We start from the raw sequence: 18556 nt of genomic DNA on the forward strand, positions 1-18556 counted from the left end.
TTCTCTGAAAACTTAATATCTGATGCTACTTTGCTTCTCAAATACATTCATCTTTTCGTAAGGATGTTTATCTTTACTGGAAAACATGACAAAAAATTCATTAGGGAAATTATGTTCTTGCAGAAAGTTATAATATTTGCTTTTATCTAATATCTAAATATATATATATATATATATATATATATATATATATATATATATATATATATATATACACATATACATACACACACAGAGAGAGAGAGAGAGAGAGAGAGAGAGAGAGAGAGAGAGAAAGAGAATCTCTTATAATCACCAAGGCTGCATTTATTAGTTAAAAAAAAGTGAAATATTGTTACAATCCAAAACAACTGTTTTCAATATGAATACAGTATAATGTAAAATGCAATTTATTCCTGTGATGACGCAAAGCTGAATTTTCAGCATCATTACTCTGGTCTCATTCTAACTGATTTGCTGCTCAAGAAACAATTCTTATTAGCAACAATGTCTTATTAGCATCTTTTTTTCAGGATTCTCTGATGAATAGAGAGTTCAAAAGAACAGCATTTATTATAATAGAAATCTTTCGTGACATTCTGAATGTCCTTGTCACTGTCGACAGTATGTAATGCTCCTTTGCTGCATAAAAATATAAATGGACTGATTCTATAATACATATATGAAACCTGAGGTATAGAACGATGAATGAGTAAACCTGATCTTTATTAGGTAACAAATAAACCGCATTGAACGTATGCTCATCTTGCAGTGTCAGAAGGTGGTTAACCATCAACCTTCTTTCTTGTCTGATTTGTCTTTTTCTGGTCTTGCAGGAAAAGCTTTCATCTCAAGCAAAGGGAAGATGCAGAAGAAGCGGTTTGCTTCAATCATCAGGGGTTCACAGGAAGCGCAGCCTTCATCTGAGAACTGATTTCCCTTGTATTTTTCAGAAACAACCCATGTCTGACCCACCTACGTGAGTACGCCGACACTTTGAAGTGACGTTACCGACGACATATTCAGAAACACATCATTAAAAATAAAAATTACAACTTTAAACAACAGCATAAAAGCATAAGTCAAAATGACATTTAGGTTCATGTTGATATCACACATCACACAGCTGTAAACACCCGGTGTTTGCTGTGTTTACATACTGAGACGAGAAGACATTATTACAGAAGCAAAAAATCAGAACAGAGCAGGTCAGCGCAGTCACATCTGTTGTTATGAGGAAGAGAAATCATACGCATTTACATTCATAGACCTGAGTGCAAGCAGGAGAGCTGTTTACAGACTCCCACACTATTTAATTTTATTATTTCACGGCAGAAACAATCAAAGGCAGCCAGGCACACAGCTCTCCTTTTAAATTTACATTTATGTTCTCCGCTGACAGTTTCTCCACTATATGTGAATATACTGTATGGTGTTTGTTCTGACTCTCTCTCTCTCACTCTGGAGGCAGATCTAGTCATCGCTTAACCATTAAACAGCTCGGTCCAGCCCTTTGTATCTTATGCTCTGACCGGTTTATAATCTCTGACCGCTGAATTCAGCAGCATATGAGATAAAGTTGCTCATCCAGATAGAGAGAGATGCTAGCTGGAGTTCTTCTTCTGATATTTCTGCCTCCCCTGGTGGCAAAGGATCTCTGTAAAGGTAAAACATCTCAGATTTGCCGGGATCTTGTGCGGATCGGTGTCTGTTTGAGTGAAATAGTTTTCCTCTGATCTTTGCACCTGCTGAGGGTTGGTCATTTGTTTCTGAGTTCAGAGTAGCTGCAGTCATTTTTAATCTCACAGAGGAAAGAAAACACAGCCTTTGAGCCATCTGAGAGGCTGAATAATAGTGTTAAAGATGAATGAATGTACTAGAAAATGTGTTCAATCAGATGGAATTGAGCATTTGTAGATATATATATATATGTGTGTGTGTGTGTGTGTGTGTGTGTGTGTATGTGTGTGTGTGTGTAATTCATTAGTTGTACTGCCTTCCATGTTTCATCTTTTCTTTAATTTAATGTTTTTGAACTTAATTGAATAGAAATACCAAAACACGCATTTTAAATAAATATATGAAAAAATGAACAAAAAACTGTAGTATGTGTTCAGTATCACTGATGTACTATTCTATTTTTTTTATAAATATTTTGAATTTTTTTTTTTCATTTTCTGTTTTTCACTTTATTTTTAGTTTTCTATAATTTGTTCTAGTATTTTATTTGTGTTTTTGCATTTTTCTTGGTTTTAGTTTTTAAAATGTCTATAAAATTGTTATTAATTTTTACTCATTAGCTTTAGTTATTTTAATACTTTTAGTACTTATTTTAGTAAGTTTTTGTATTTTTTTGGTTTATTTAGTTTTTTTTTGTAAGTTTTAGTATATATATATATATATATATATATATATATATATATATATATATATATATATATATATATATATATATATATATATATATATTAGTGCTGTCAAAATTAGCGCGTTAACGCATTAGATTAATTTGAAATATTTAACGCGTTAAAATAAAATAACGCAATTAACGCGGTTGCAGTTTTTTTTATTTCCAGTTGTGGCCTATGTGTGTTCAACGTGCAAAGAAATATGGATAAGACCAAGGAAGGACTTTTAGACGGAAAGTTTCAGTATAAAACTCTGCCGGATTACTCTTCAGTCTGCCACAAGAAACATTATGACTGTATGACTGTAACAGTGCGTAAATCAGACCTTTCTGTAACGCTAACGTTAATAAGCTTAAACGAAAATAAAGAAATAATTGTGTAGCGGAGTATTTTTTGTACACAGTGCCGCGAAATGTCAATCACTCCTGTACGCGTGCATCACTGTCCTCCTCGCAGCTGCAGCAACTTGCGCTCTCTCTCTTCATCAAGCTTTAAAACAAAAAGGGGACAAAAAGATCATATTGTCTTTGTGCATAGGCTATAGATTAATTAGATAAATTAATATCTAAATTTGTGCCTTGCCGTCTACGGTATTTTTTTAGAACTTAGAAAAAAGATGCTGCAGCCAATGAGCAGCCAGCGGGGGCTGCAGGACGACTCAACCTCCGCAGACAGTTTTTAATGTTTATCAGACAATAAATACTCAAGATTTTGCTTTAGTATAACTCACAACGAGTTTCACACACCTTCTCCGGCCACGTTGAGTTGTTGACACTTAACAGTGGGAAAAGCGACACATGCGCTATTCACTTGTATAACTTAAGGGTGAATGGGTAATATAGTTTCTGCTCTGGGTGGGATGAATTAGGAAGCTTGCATTGTGAAGGGCGCTCTGAAAATCGGCAGTGCAGGTAAAAGATTAAAAACTCTATTAAAACAGATGTCCAAATGAGCGTACCGGTACGCTACAAGCACGTTCAGGGCGCACGGAGAGGTGGCGGTACGCTCAAGAGCTATATTTGGAAGTGGCGGTACTGAGTACCTGTGTGTACTGGCCCACTTAAAGCACTGGCAATGACTATACTTTGGAATTTTTTTGCAGTCCACTTAGAATTCAACATGGAAATCATTTTTGTTTTTTATTGACATTGATTGTTTTGAAATTCAAATGGTACTTACATGCCTGTGTTTTTATTTCTGTAATAAATATGGCTTTCAAGCCAACAGTTAATTTGGAGGATATTGATGGTTTATTGCAGGTATGTTGTTTACATGAGAAAATCTGTTACAAGTTAAACAAAAATTCCAATAAACAATCATATTTTGAATTTAAATAGTTTCTTTGTCTTGAGTTTACATTAATTATTTACATTTTACATTTACATATCCAAAAAGTTTCAGTCTTTTAATTGCGATTAATCGCGATTAATCGCGATTAATTTAAAAAAATTGTGCGATTAATTAGTTAATTTTTTTTAATCGATTGACAGCACTAATATATATATATATATATAGTTTTAGGCTTCATTGTCTTACATTGTATTCATTGTCTTTTTTTATATATATATATATATATATATGATATTTTTGAGAGATTTGCCTGCCAAGGAAAAGGGGACTGAATTCACGATAGTCAGGATACATTTAAAGAAAAGGAGAAAGTGAAATGTTCAGAGGGAGTGTGAAATTACAGTAAACTGAAACTTCAAGAGAGTTTAAATTAGGACAAAATCATCGCCGAAGCGTCTAAACATCTAAACTCGATTCTGCCACTTTGTTGTCCGACCAAAAAGAAAACATACTCACTTTCTTGTTTGGCATCGTATCTTATCTCATTCAGTTTGGTATCTTGAGAAATCACTGAGAAATAAAGTGACACATCATTTCCCTAATGAGAATCTTTTACAAGGACGGTACATAAAAACAAACTCAGCAAAATCCTTATCAGCCCAGAAAGAACGAGAAGTAACGGATCTACATAACAACAGCAAGCAATGATTTCTGTTAATAAATGAACTCTCTTTCTCTCTCCGTAGACAGTCAAGATGGATTTAAAGTCAGACTAAGCATTAAAACGGCCCTCGGAGAAGAAGCCGTAGGTTTTGGTTTACTTCTCTTTGCATTTGATTTGATGTCCTCCTCATAATTTTATTCAGGCATATTGTGCAACTTGTTAAATAATGAAACTTTTTTTCTGTTTATCTCAGTATGACTGGAATGAGAGCGAGATGTTTCTTTTCAGATCTACTCTGGCGTATGCGATGAGGAAAGAAACTAAGAACGACACGTATGAGTGAGTAACGCTTTCCACCCACGAGCAGGTGACACACTTTACAAAAGATCAGTAGCAGCAAATCTGCTCTGTCCAAGGTTGTTTTTGTGATGACCACTTTGATTGTGATTGAAAACGTAAGCGGAATGATTTGACCACAGCTGCTGAGAAGAGCTGATGGCTTTTAGAGTCAAATCTGTCTGTTCTTCATGCATGGGTCAGGTTTTGTTGAGGTTAAACGTGTCAATGGTTGCAACAGAGTGAAACACTGGGGTTCTGAAATGCAACATCCAACAGCCAATCATAAGCTTCTTCAGTGCTTGCTTCATTAAATATTCATGTGCTTCTACAGCCGTAGATACTTTCAAGTGCTGGGTTTATTTTCTCAGTTTTTGTACCTGAGGGAAACAGGTGGTATGTTTTAAAAAACTTCAGAAAATAAAGTGAATTATCTGGCAACAGTTCTAGATGGAAGAGCAGTTATTTAAAACATTAACCTAAACTACCCAAGGTTTACAACTGTAAAATGTGAAATATTATAACATGACTAATACGTGAAACATGAAACCATAGAAGCCAAAATTATATAAGGCTCCATTATATTGCATTACTTTGCATTGTTTTGCTTTGTCTTATATTATACTGCATTACGTTAAAATACATGACAAAGAGGTTAACAATTTCAGATAAACCAAGATTATATTATTTTATATTGCTTAGCTTTGCTCCGCTTTGTGTTCTCTGCATTTCTCTGCTTTATTTATTGCAGCATTGCTTTTTGTTACATTCTCTTGCCTTACATTAACTTACCCAACTCACAGAAATATTTGAATATAGAAACATTTGGCTTATGTTAAGTTATGCAAACATTATTTCTGGATGTTCTCTGAACGTTCAATACGTCCAGTTTTTTTTTTAATGGTTATGAGAATGTCATTGGAGCATTTTGCGTTGCTTTTTATTATTTTATGTTGTAGCATTGCTTTGCATTATGTTATGTTTCATGACAGAAAGGTTAAACATTTAAAAGAGACCAAGATTATATTGTTTTGCTTCACATTGCTCTGCTTTGCTTTGAGATGTTAATTTCAGATAAGCCAAGATCATATTATGTTACACTGCATTGCACTGTATTGCGTTTGTTGCGTTCTGTTTCTTTGCTTTGTGTTGCATTGTATTGTGTTGTTGCAGCATTGCTTTGTGCTATATTTGCATTATGTTATATTAAGTGACAGATGGGTTAACAATTTAAGATACACTGAGATTGTTACATTATTTTGCTCTGCCTTGCATTGCATTGTCATGTGTTGCAATGGTTTGCGTTACATTATATTACACTGTTTTACATTAACAATAACAGACGGGTTTCCAATTTTCTTCGTTAATTCTTAATATCCAGCAGTTTTTGAAACCGTCTGCCGTCAGCCTTTGGCATCACTGGTAGAGTTTTCCTCTGGCTAACATCATTTCTTAGTGCAAGGCAGTAATTTGTATCTATTGAGGAACATAGATCATGTACTGTTCCAGTCTAACGCGGTGTGTCCCCCAAGGCTCCAATCACAGCCCTCTCCTCTTTCCAATTTATATGCCTCCCCTTCGGCAAATAATCTGACAGGCACAGTCTCAGATTCCATTGCTACGCTGCTGACGCACAAATCTATATCAGCTCCAAGGCCAGAGCAGTGTTTCCACTGCCTTTCTTATGTTCTTGAACTTCATGTAGTGTTTTTTTCTGTTTCCTTTATTTTTCTCACTCAGAGTTAGTAATTTGAACAGACTCATAACCCTACCAAACCTTCAGTGTATATCTCATCTCCATTTGCCATAAAGATAATGCCTCAATAAGGTGTGCTATAGTACTTTTTGTTCTAAAACTTATGTCTTTCATCTTGCGAACATAAAATAGGTTAATAAAAAAAGAAAAAATCCCATAGCAACACACGATTGATTAAAACTTATTTTCATAAAGCTTCACAAAGCTATAATTTAGTTACTTTAATAAAATAAAGCGTCACATTCACAGCATGAATATTTAACCAAGTTATTCATATCACATATTATTCATTTGACAGATCATTTAAATGAAAATCATTAAGAATCTCCTTCCATGAGATAAATTACGTGTTTAAAATGAAATAGATAAAACACCACATATCAGGTAACCACTGCATTAGTTTTTGTTATTTTTTTATAAATGAGATAGGATGTTCAATGAATAGATATAATTTAGTTTAATGATGGATTATTATCCAAGCCCTATGCTCTAGCAGTCATATTACACATTCAGTAATAACAGTAATAATCTAAAGGTGAAAAGAGAAATGCATGATGTTATCTTAGGCCTGACCTGTTTTAGTGGATTAAATATGTATTTTTTAATCAATGTTTATCCCCTCAATTATATTCGTGTAATTGAGCCGCTCTCGGATGTAGGGAAAGCATGACTGATTAATTTAACGAGTGTAATTACGGGCCGATATAGACGCTAATGGGTCAAGGGAAATCAATTGCGGTTAACCTTTCCCAGCCAGATATCGGCCCCTAACGATTGAGAAATCTCACAGCTGAAGTGTTGCAGAGAGGCTTCAGGCTTGTTTGTGAGAGATCCGCAGTATTGATTGATGCCGGTGTGCTAGATAGTGAGCATGCACTTCTTTTGAAGCACCATGATACATTGATGAGATGCTGATTGTGTTTGATCCTTATTGGCGGCTCCCAGTGTATTTTGATAAAAATGATGTCCACTGACATTATGTGAATATGCAAATTCATATATTATATACAATAAATATATATATATATAAAAGTATAATAAAGCAGAATAAAAGTATTAATAAAATATAAAAAAGGAAAAACTAATCTAACCCCGAATGTCTGAATAGTAGTGTAGTGCGTAATTATTTATTTATTTAGGATGATTTAGCATTGGTGATATTAACAGGAAGAACCATCTCATTCTAGTTGGTTTTTGATAACTTAAAGTTAATTTTGTCAACTTTTTAGAGTACTCTATGGCATAAATTAGAAAACAATTAGTAATTTGCAAATGAGTTAAAAATCATAAACTTAAATTAAAAATATGTTCTCTGGAGGGGAAAAAAAAGCATTATAACACACAACTTTGCTTCTCATAATCGAAAACAAGACAAAAGTATTGATTGAAGCAGTGATTTTTTATTTTTTTTTTATTTTTTTTTTATGCTGTGTAGGTGTATGTGTGTTTGTGTGAGGCTGTTTCATTAGTTTCAGTGCTTTTTCTATGATGCCCTCGAAAAAGAGAAGAAAAAAGCAGCACATCATCTGCCTCCAAAATAATACACATTTTTCTAATCAATCTTTTTCAGCATTACCAACATACTGGTGTGCAATGATACACCAAGAGTGTCGTTCATGTTCGTGGTGACATCCCCAGGTCAACCAGACCAACTGATCCCCAAAGAACAAGTAGAAAAAGCAGTGAGGTGAGGTTTATAGGTTTAGACTTTATGTTCTGATGACTTACTCGATGGTACACAGCACATGGGCAACAATGTGACAGTACTGCAAAAACGTACAGCCCTGTTTCAAATCCTCAAAGTAAGCTGGCCTGCTGGCATGCAGTTACTTCAAAGTTTGAAAAGTATAATTAAAAAACAAAAACTGAATTTGCAGATAATGAAATATTAATGAAATAAAAGGACACTTATGTGTATTTAAAGAGAGTCTGCTCATGGCAATTTTTAGCAAACTTTTAAAAAGTGCATTTTCTAATGTCAAATTAAACGTTTTATACTTTAAAATGCATTTTAATTAATTATGCTAAAATATATTTTTGATGTGTTGGTTAACATAGTACTAAAGCACATGTTTTGTTTAAACTATAATAGGCTACATTTAATTGCACAAACATTTAATAGTACTTAAATGTTGTCGTCTGCAGAGGAGTGCGATTTTAACACACCATGATTCAAGATTTAAATAAGCACAAAATAGTATTGATTTCATAATTTTCAGTAATTCATCATATCTAATGTATTAACAATTTCTTTGTTTGCCAGTTTGAATTAGCCTAACATTTTCTGTGTGTTTTTACAAATCATCTAGGATGCACGTAGATATGAAGCAAAAACAAGATATCTGGTTAGGCAGCATAATTTTGACACCTATTTAGAAAATCCTTTGTATAAAGAGCACAACCTTAAGGTTTGATGGTTAAGCCTAAAAATTGTACATTGTCTATCATGAAAAGACTCTAGATCTGTAAGACTACCTTTTCTTTAGCATGCCAGACCCTTAACACATTTTTCATTATTCCAGGGAGAATAAGCATCGCATAAACAATGCATTCCTGTTATCGGACATGACCCTGGAGTTTTTGGGAATCCCGCCGACGCTGTCAGCCCCGATCATATACGACACTGAACCCTGGCTCATCGTGTTTGGGGTGGTCATTGGTGCCGTGGCTGTGGGGATCGTGGCTTTACTGATGTCCACAGTAAGCAAAAAACGACGGTCAGTAATGCTCTTGACAAACCATTTATTACCAGTATTAATTGTAATCAATGATGCACCTAACATCACTGCAAAAAATTATTTGTCTGGACTGGACATTTTAAAATCAAGATGCAAGATACTTGAGAAGACAAATGACAAGATATTAAGTCTATCAAAATTGTGACTTACATACATTACAATACAATGCAGAAGAAAATCAGTTTAAAATGGTTAAAAATGACCACAAGAGAGACTGAGGTTTAACCAAACATTTAACATACACATCTCAAATACATCTCCTGTGCCTTTTTCTTTTCTTTCTTTTTTTTTTACATTATAACAGAACTAAACTAAATACTAAATGCTGCTTAATATATTTGTCAAAAGCAGATTCTTTACATGATTCCTGGATGACTAGAAAGCAATTATTTTAAATAACAATATTTTGTGACATTACACAGTAAATATCTTTACACAATACATTTTTTTCTTGAAAAAAAATAAAAAAATTAAAATAATTAATGCCCCAAACCAAACTTCTGAATGGTACTGTATATATTTAGAGATTGTATTTTATGAAAATATATGTTTTGATGTAGTGCTGTCACCTCAATTCTAATTGTTTATTTATTCATTCATTCAAACACACACACATATGTTTGATTTTGTGAAAAGCAGGTTCATCCCATAGGCGTAATAGTTTTTATACTGTACAAACTGTATATTCTATCGGTCCTTACCAACCCTACACCTAACCCTAACCCTCACAGGAAACTTTGTGCATTTTTACTTTCTCAAAAAAACTCATTCTGTATGATTTATAAGCATTTTGAAAAATGGGGACATGGGTTATGTCCTCATAAGACACCCTCTCCTTGTAATACCTGTGTCATACCCATGTCATTATACAGAGTTGTGTCCTGATATGTCACAAAAACACACACACACACACACACAAACACACACACACACACACAGTAGGACTTTTCATGGACTCAGACATAGATTACTGTTAGGTCCTTCCCAGATCTGACCTGTTTATGATGTTTTATTCACCACAGAGCCAAAGAAAAAGCTGCTGGTCTTTCAGAAGAGGATGAAGGGATAGTCAAAGAGAACGGAACCGCACTTTCGAGTTTTGGTGGGAAAGAAGGCGCCTATAATCAAGCGTTCTCAAATGACGACCGCTTCACCAAGCTGTAGACGCTGATGACAGCCAAAGTGAAATAGTAAAGCCATTCAGATTCACTGAATAACCTATAAAATGCTTCACATATAACAAAGAATTTATAGCCTCCTGTAGACAGTCCTGGAATGCACAGAAACAAGATTGAGTATTTATTACTTTGTTGAGTTTTGCTGTTAGTTTCAAAGCTAACACAGTGTCCTAATCAATTTTTTTTTTTTTTTTTTTTTTTTTGAGAATTATTTTTTTAAATAATGTTTATTTCTGTAGCTGGAACAACATACAAATTATGACAATGATAATCTCAGGAACTGATTAAGTGCTTCATTATTATAATTAATGTTAAAACTGTCTAATATGACCTGGAATATATAGCCATACTGAAAATGACCATGGAAAATTTACCTCAGATCTTTAATTATATAAATGTGAACTCAGTGTGAAAAAATACAATAAAATATGGTTTTAGTCACTCAACTTTTCTCTGAATTTAGTTTTTATCTCACAATTAGGACTTTTTTTCTTGCAATACTGAGAAAAAAAAAAAATACAACGTATACATTCTAAATTGCGAGAAAAAGTCATATTGTGAGATGTAGAATTATTTGATTTAAACTCAGAATTGCAAGAGATAAAATCAAATCTCAGAGAAAAGGACAGAATTGAGGTTCAGACTCGTAAAAAGGAATTATACTCGCAGTTGTGGGAAAAAGTCTGAATCGCGAGAAATAAATGCGCGATTGTGACGAAAAAAAAACTTGGACTATTAACATAAATTGCAATTATCTTTTTAATATTTTTATTTTGTGACGGATCTATTTGATTATGTACTTTATGTTCTCAGAGAGAGACCCGCCCATATCCTCTTCTGATTGGCTGGAGTTTTTTGACGCATTTCATTGCATGTCTGTGGAAAAACACTTATTATTGTTGGAATCTTATCGCAATGCATCAGGTTAGGACACGGTGTAACATCAACATACTACTGTGCTACTAAAAACTGTCAAAAAATGGTTAAAAGCAGTTATTGTAGTTAATTTTTTAGCTTTATAACAAAGCCCTTCAACATGTCCCGCCCCCATCTTCGTGTTTAAACAGGGAAATATGTCAACTCAGGAAAGAAAACCATGCTTGTCAAACATTTCACGAGGTTTTTAATTCAGCTGACAACAGTAATCCGGAGCATATGCTGACGTCTGAATTATGTTCTAAGGTGCCTGTTTATTCAGCAACAATGCATAATGAATTATTAGAGGGAATCAATAATTTATGAAACGATGAGGCACTTCTACACAGTAACAGATTAGGCAATTTTCTAGTGTCAAAAACAAACTTCTTTTTTTTTTTCATTATGAGATCTGGATGTTTGTGAATCTATCACACTTCAACTGCCTTAATTGATTGGATCCTCCACTGAGTGGGAAAGAAGATTGAATAATATTAAGAGAAGATCTCCCTGAAGAATATGAGATGTTGAACTTCTGAGAACGTTCCTATCATGAGATTTACGGCACAATCTTTCACTAATTAGATCCTCCGTCTTCACAACCACACACAAAAATAACAGACCAATATCACAAGAAAGCACATAATGTATCCATGCCCTGTAGGAATACAGAGACCAATACAACAGATCATCACTCCACACCTGCTGCAGTTCTTCAGGTGCTAGTTAATGATCACTGCTGCTATAAGTTCAAGGTTCAAACCCCAGTTTTTGTAATACCTAAACTTTTATGTATTCAAACTTGTTATTTTAGTGCACGCATATTCATTTGGACACTCACTGATACGTACATTATTATTGTACTGACAACAAAACATAAATACCTTGCATATATTACTTTAAAAAATGATTAAATGTTTAAGGATTACACAATGTTGAATATGTGGATTTCAAAACTGTATTTATATGATAGTACAATACGTTGATTTAATGTCTCATTTGTAATCAAACTGCTCTCTGTTCTATTTTTTCCTTTTTTTTAAGGTAAGACTGGTCACAAAATAGTTTGCTTTAGTCATAAAATCAGTGTGTTTCACTTATATTTAATACTTGTGGAGCTTTGATAAGGTTCAATTTCCAATGTACACATAAATTATGATAAAAATAAATTCTATAAAAAACTGAATATCTCATTTTGTGTTAAAACTACTTTATTTTATGTTCTGTTTTTTAAGGTTGGACTGGTTACAATAGCTTGCTTTAACCAAAAAATATATATTATTACATTATATATATATACATACATATATATATATATATATATATATATATATATATATATATATATAATAAATTATGTTAATTCCCCCAAACCCCACCCCCCTTTTTTCTTAGGTCAGACTGGTCACAATAGTTTGCTTTTGTCATGAAATAATGTGTTTAAATTATATTTTATTCTGGAGCTTTAATGATGATTAACTTCCACCATATAAAGAGTGCAAATGACTTTAATTTAATTACAAGTCCCATCTGGATTTCATTTACGAATAAATTTACCATGAAAAAGATCTTTCTCTGACTAAGACTCCCCATCATGTATGGATAAATGAGAATCTCACTATGTCTCCGTACTGAACTCTGTCACCTGCGGCGATGCTCTTGCAGGTTGAAGTTTTCAGCAATCCCCACCAGTCTGATGGTTTTTATGCATTTACCAGATGCTTTCATCCAAAGTTATTTACAATGCATGCAAAGTATGCATTTTTATCAGCTTTTGCATTCCCTGAAAATTAAGCCTTGAAATTGCCAGTACCTTATTTAAGTGTTAAACATTTGTAAATCTCTACTTTGTTCATATCAAAACATTTACATTTTAGAATATGTCAGTGCTTTGATGTTGCACTTTCCCAAAGTTTAGAAAAATGCATTTAATGTGCAGCTCCTTCAAAATCTAGCAAATGCAAAGGAGATAAAACAGACTGCGCACAGACAAAATATTAAACCCCCATAAGAGTAAATGACTGGCACACACAACATCTGTTGCTTCTAAAGATTCATTGCTGGAACTTAAAGCAATAGTTCACCAAAAAAATGAAAGTGATTTGTTGACAATGCACTCGCCCTCAAACCATCCAAGATGTAGATGAGTTTGCATCTTCATCTGTACAGATTTGGAGAAATTTAGCATTACATGACTTGGTCAACAATGGATCCTCTGCAGTGAATGGGTGCCATCAAAATGAGAGTCCAAACAGCTGATAAAAACATCACAATAATCCACAAGCATCCCTCACTACTCCAATCCATGAATAAACATCTTCTGAAGTGGAGAGCTGCATGTTTGTAAAAATCAACTACAGTACATCAAGACACTTTTATCATTAAAACCATTGCTTCTGGCTGAAGTCCTGTGTCCATAATATTGTTTCCCACAGTGAAAAAGACATTTGAATCAATAGGAAAAATATGCACAGATCAAGCACCGTTTTAAACAAATATTTTGATGGATTTTAATATGAAAGGACAGCAGGGGATGGACTTTTTTTTACTGTGGATTATTGTGATGTTTTTATCAGCTGTTTGCACTCTCATTCTGACGGCACCCATTCACTGCAGAGGATCCATTGTTGAACAAGTGATCCAGTGCTAAATTCATCTACTGTACATCCTGGATTACAGATTTTCCTTTCCGTCCAGGTTTTTATTTTACATGACTCACCTTACTTGTATTTCCATCACAATGCTTTCTGTTGTTGTTTTTTTCAATACATAGCTGAAATGACTTGTCAAGGCTTATGCCGGTTTTTGCTCTCTCTGATAAAGCTGTACACACTGAAAATCATTCGAACAGAATTAACTGGCATCCTAATGAATAACAGCCTTTCATTGTTTTTCTTTCACAGCCATACAGAATGCATTCTTCACATTGTACGTCTGCCAGAAGGATTGTAGCATGTATTATTATTTATTATTATTACAGGATTGTAATAATAGCATTTAAAGCACATTTAATTGACTGTGTCTAATCTAACGCCTAATCTTCTCTGTGAAGCGTATCTCTGCCCAAAGCAGCATGCGTTTGACATTTCCACCTCGGTTTTTACTAGAAGAACAATAACCTGTAAAACTGCCATTTACCTTTGTTTTAACAAACATATTTTTTGACTAAACTCACTTAGTGTGATTTCAGCATTAATCAGCCAAGAACACAAGCCAAAAACAAATTTGCATGATGATTGTGCTTATATTAAAGCATTAAAAAAAGTTTTCCTAAATGTCACAACCTGTTTTTTTAAGTTTTGATTGAGTTGAGAATTGACGGCATGCACACGTTAGTTCCACAGGGATGAGCGTTAAACCTGGTTAAGCATTAACCTGCTGTTAAATCATTTTGCCACGAAACAACAACTGCCGCACGGTAAGATCTCAAAGGTAACAGAGGTTACCCTGAGATTTTAATGATGCAGCATCAAAGAAAAGTTAGGAAAATCGATGTCAAGTCATTTAAATATCTCCATGGCAACAGACAACTCTAGAATTAATCAAAGTGAAAAAGAAGATATTTGAAAATATGGCTATAATCAGTGTACGCCAGTCAAAGCACGTGTACACGATTGTTTTACCTCGAGAACAGCAGGGGACAAAGTTCTGCAGTCATTATAACGCAAATGAGTTTGGGAAGCTCTTTTACTATTATGAGCCATCACATAAACATAAAATGAGCAGATATGTCATGTTCATAAACCATGACATTTAACATTGCCCGGTTAAATGGATTGAGCTGAAATAGATGTAATGACACACATCCGGCATTATGTGACCATCAAAAGGGTTTACCTGGTATTTTATCTGGCCTTTGAGCTCAGAGAACCAAAGATGGTTTTAAACGGCTATGAATATTTTAGTCATCTGTATGTGATTACACACCGTGTAGGATGCATCTCTTTTTTTTCATTTGTTCCATTTGCTATATACACTATGAGTCAAACGATTTTAAAAGAAGTCTTTTTTGCTCACCAAAAATACTGTAATATTATTCATTGTTATTATGATATAAAATAACTGTTACTATTTGAATGTATGTTGTTAAAATGTAATTTGTTCCTGTGATGCAAAGCTGAATTTTCAGCATCTTCAGTGTCACATGATCCTTCAGAAATGCTGATTTGCTGCTCAAGAATGTTTCAAGGGGTTGATATGATTCTTTAGGGTCTTAATGAAAAGTCTATAACATACTCTGGTTAAAATTTCTCAATGGTAGTGTGCTGATCAATATTTTAGTGGAAACTGTGATACACCATGTGACACTGAAGACTGAGTAATGATGCTGAAAATTCAGCTTTGCATCACAGGAATAAATTACATTTTAAAATATGGTAAAATAGAAAGCAGTTATTTTAAATTGAAATAATATTTCACAATATTTTATGCATTTTTGATTGCATAAAAGCAGCCTTGAAGAAAATAAAAGACTTCTTTCAAAAAAAAAAAAAAAAAAAAAAACTTAATTATTCTAATATTTGACTGGTTATGTAAGGCTTTAATAATTTTTTACTATACATAATGTTTTATCACATTGTGCATGGAGATTTTTAATTAAGAACAGGTAAGTGTTGTAATGTATTTTAGCTGTGTGTAACTAATGAAAGAGTCTCCTCAGACTCATTTCGCTCCTCTGAGATGAATGGGTCATGTTGGGCAATGGTATTGATTGTCATTAAAGTGCCATTATACAGTCATTATATTCACTAGCGCTCTTTTGTTTTCTCATAAACTAGATTTCTAGCTGCAAGATACTTCCAGTTATTTTATAGTTTCATGATTTTTTAATTTCCCCAAGAAGCTAATGAAGTTTAATGGGAGCTGTATTGTAATGATTTTAAATTGAGTGGTGAAGATACTTTTTGTCTTTATTTTGGTGTTACTGTTGTTTCTAGCTGTTGGTTTACATTAGAATTGCATTAAGAAGCTATTTGTTTTCCAGCAAACAGTAGTTTAACATGACAGCAGTGTTTTTGTTGTCACATTTTATTGCATTAAAGTCAAATTACTTATTGTCATAAGCTGCAGTGGAAAGTGTGAATGTTCACACATGAACTGATAATTCATTGATTCAAGTGGCATTTTAGGTTTTTTTTAGTGCTAAAATATTGTTATGCATTTATATGATTTCTAGATGTGTAGTTTTTGTTGTGGTTGTGATTGGTGTAAACAAACAATAAGGTTAAAAAGTTTGGGGTCGGTAGCATAAGTCTCTTTCCGTTTTTTTTAATAAAATAAAAACAGTAATATTAAGAAATATTATTAGATTTTAAAATAACTCATTTTTTATTTGATTATATTTTAAAATGTAATTTATATTTATGATGCAAAGATGAATTTTCTGCATTTTTCCTATAGTCATCAGTGTCCTTCACAAATCATTCTAATATGCTGATTTGCCACTGAACTTAATATACTTTTTTTTTTTTTTTTTTTTTTTGTGGAAACTGTGATATTTCATTTCCAGGATATTTTTTATGAATAGAAAGTTAAAAAGAACAGCATTTATTTAAAATAGGATATTTTTGAACATTATAAATGTCATTTTTTGATAAATGTAATGCATCCTTGCTGATTACTGAATAACCCTAACCCTAACCCTACTAAATATGTTCAAGTTGAGTTGTTCGTTCATGTCCGTCCATATTTCATACTTCAGTCCATCCAGTCAAAAATTTTAAACAGAAATTTAGTATAAAAAGAAGATTAAAAAGAAATTGTATGCCCAAAAAATGTATTCACTAGACTAAATTGGACTTCACTGAACCCCAAGGGGAAATTTCATGCATAAACAGCAGCATGATTTTGAATCGCTCAGTCCTCAACTGCACAAACACTCTGTGCAGAGACAGTGTCATTAATCGTGACTGGGGAAGCAGCCCAGACTGCTGTGAGGACAGTCAGCGCAGGAGTACGGTGAGGAGGCGTTGTACAGTCTGATGACAGCAGGCAGAAAAGATTCCCAGTAGCACTTGGTAGAACACCTTGGTGAAATAAGCCAGTGGCTTGACATCATTTGACATCACTGCAAATCTTCAGTGCCTGCTGGGAGCTAGATATCCCAAACCTGGCAAAACATCGTATTTATGCACTTAGAAATGTTCCAAATTTGGCTGCGGTATTGAAAAACCTCCTCATTCTTCATTCTTCAACTTCCGTGTCGTTTGGTATGGTGTGAACATTTGAATAAAGAATTGCAAAAGCATAAAGCTTCATGAAATGGGCTTCACACTCTTATATAACGACTCATTGCAACCTCATTTTTCACTGTATAGAGTTCTTGAGGTTCTACAGAGCGAAAAAGTTTATGATGTAACATTATATTGTCATATATTGTTGGTTTCTGGGTTCTTTATAGGTGTATTATTGCACCTTTGGAGCCCCCTACAGTTAAGTATTATAATATATATATTTTTAGGTATACAAGTATGAAAGCTATACACATGGGTAGCATCCAAAATCGCATACATAGCCTACCATATAGAATATGGAGTATAGTATGGCCAAATTCAGTATGACCTACAATTTTAGCCAGTTAAGGGTATGTTAACATGAAAGTGATGTAATAAAAAGTTTTTCCTCTGTGTTTTTGAAAAGCTAAAACATTGTTAAAACAATCCCTGTTCACTTGGATCCATGAAAATTACTAAAAATGCTGTATTATGCATGCCAAACCAGTAGGTGGCGATGTCACTTGCTTGCGCACATACAACTGTGGCCTAATGGTTTTAACCGATATTTCAGGGTAAAAAAAATAAAAATAAACATACGGCTGATTCAAACTGAACTGGACTGATCCGAACTGAATTGGTTGATGATGCTTTCTTGAAGACTACAGCAAAAAAAGTTTTTGGAACTTTGTGGAACTCTGACTTTAAATTTGTTTCAATTTGTTCTTTCACGTTTCCAGGTTTAGGGGCGGATAAGGCGAGCGACTCTTCTCAATTATACAATTATAGATTGCTATCCTGATTGTGTCTCAGACATTTCTGATGTAATAAATCACAGCCATTGGCTGCCTCTTCTCACTTTAATTACAGATTAAGGGTAATTGAAATCCACCATCCATCATGAAAATTAGTTGTGGACTTGCCGACCCCTTGCTGCCAGCCGACACAAGATAACTATTTAAATCATTAACAGATGATCATTTATCTTACTAGATTGTTGGTAAAACTTCAAGTGATATTCAATCATAGCCTTAACTTTATGTTTTAATCTTGACGTTTAGTTACAGATGGATTTTAGAT

The 18556-nt window shown here is 33.7% G+C and overlaps 1 protein-coding gene across 1 annotated transcript; it reads left to right on the plus strand.

The window, feature by feature from the left end:
• Nucleotides 1-1482: 1482 nt before the first annotated feature.
• Nucleotides 1483-12450, plus strand: cltrn (collectrin, amino acid transport regulator). Its single transcript, XM_052594948.1, has 6 exons — nt 1483-1644; nt 4424-4482; nt 4595-4680; nt 8004-8120; nt 8956-9150; nt 10194-12450. The coding sequence occupies exons 1-6, from the start codon at nt 1581-1583 to the stop codon at nt 10333-10335; spliced, it is 663 nt and encodes a 220-aa protein (XP_052450908.1). The 5' UTR covers nt 1483-1580; the 3' UTR covers nt 10336-12450.
• The last annotated feature ends 6106 nt before the right edge of the window (nt 12451-18556 follow it).

This window comes from Carassius gibelio, chromosome B23, assembly GCF_023724105.1.
Source record: "Carassius gibelio isolate Cgi1373 ecotype wild population from Czech Republic chromosome B23, carGib1.2-hapl.c, whole genome shotgun sequence".
NCBI lineage: Eukaryota > Metazoa > Chordata > Actinopteri > Cypriniformes > Cyprinidae > Carassius > Carassius gibelio.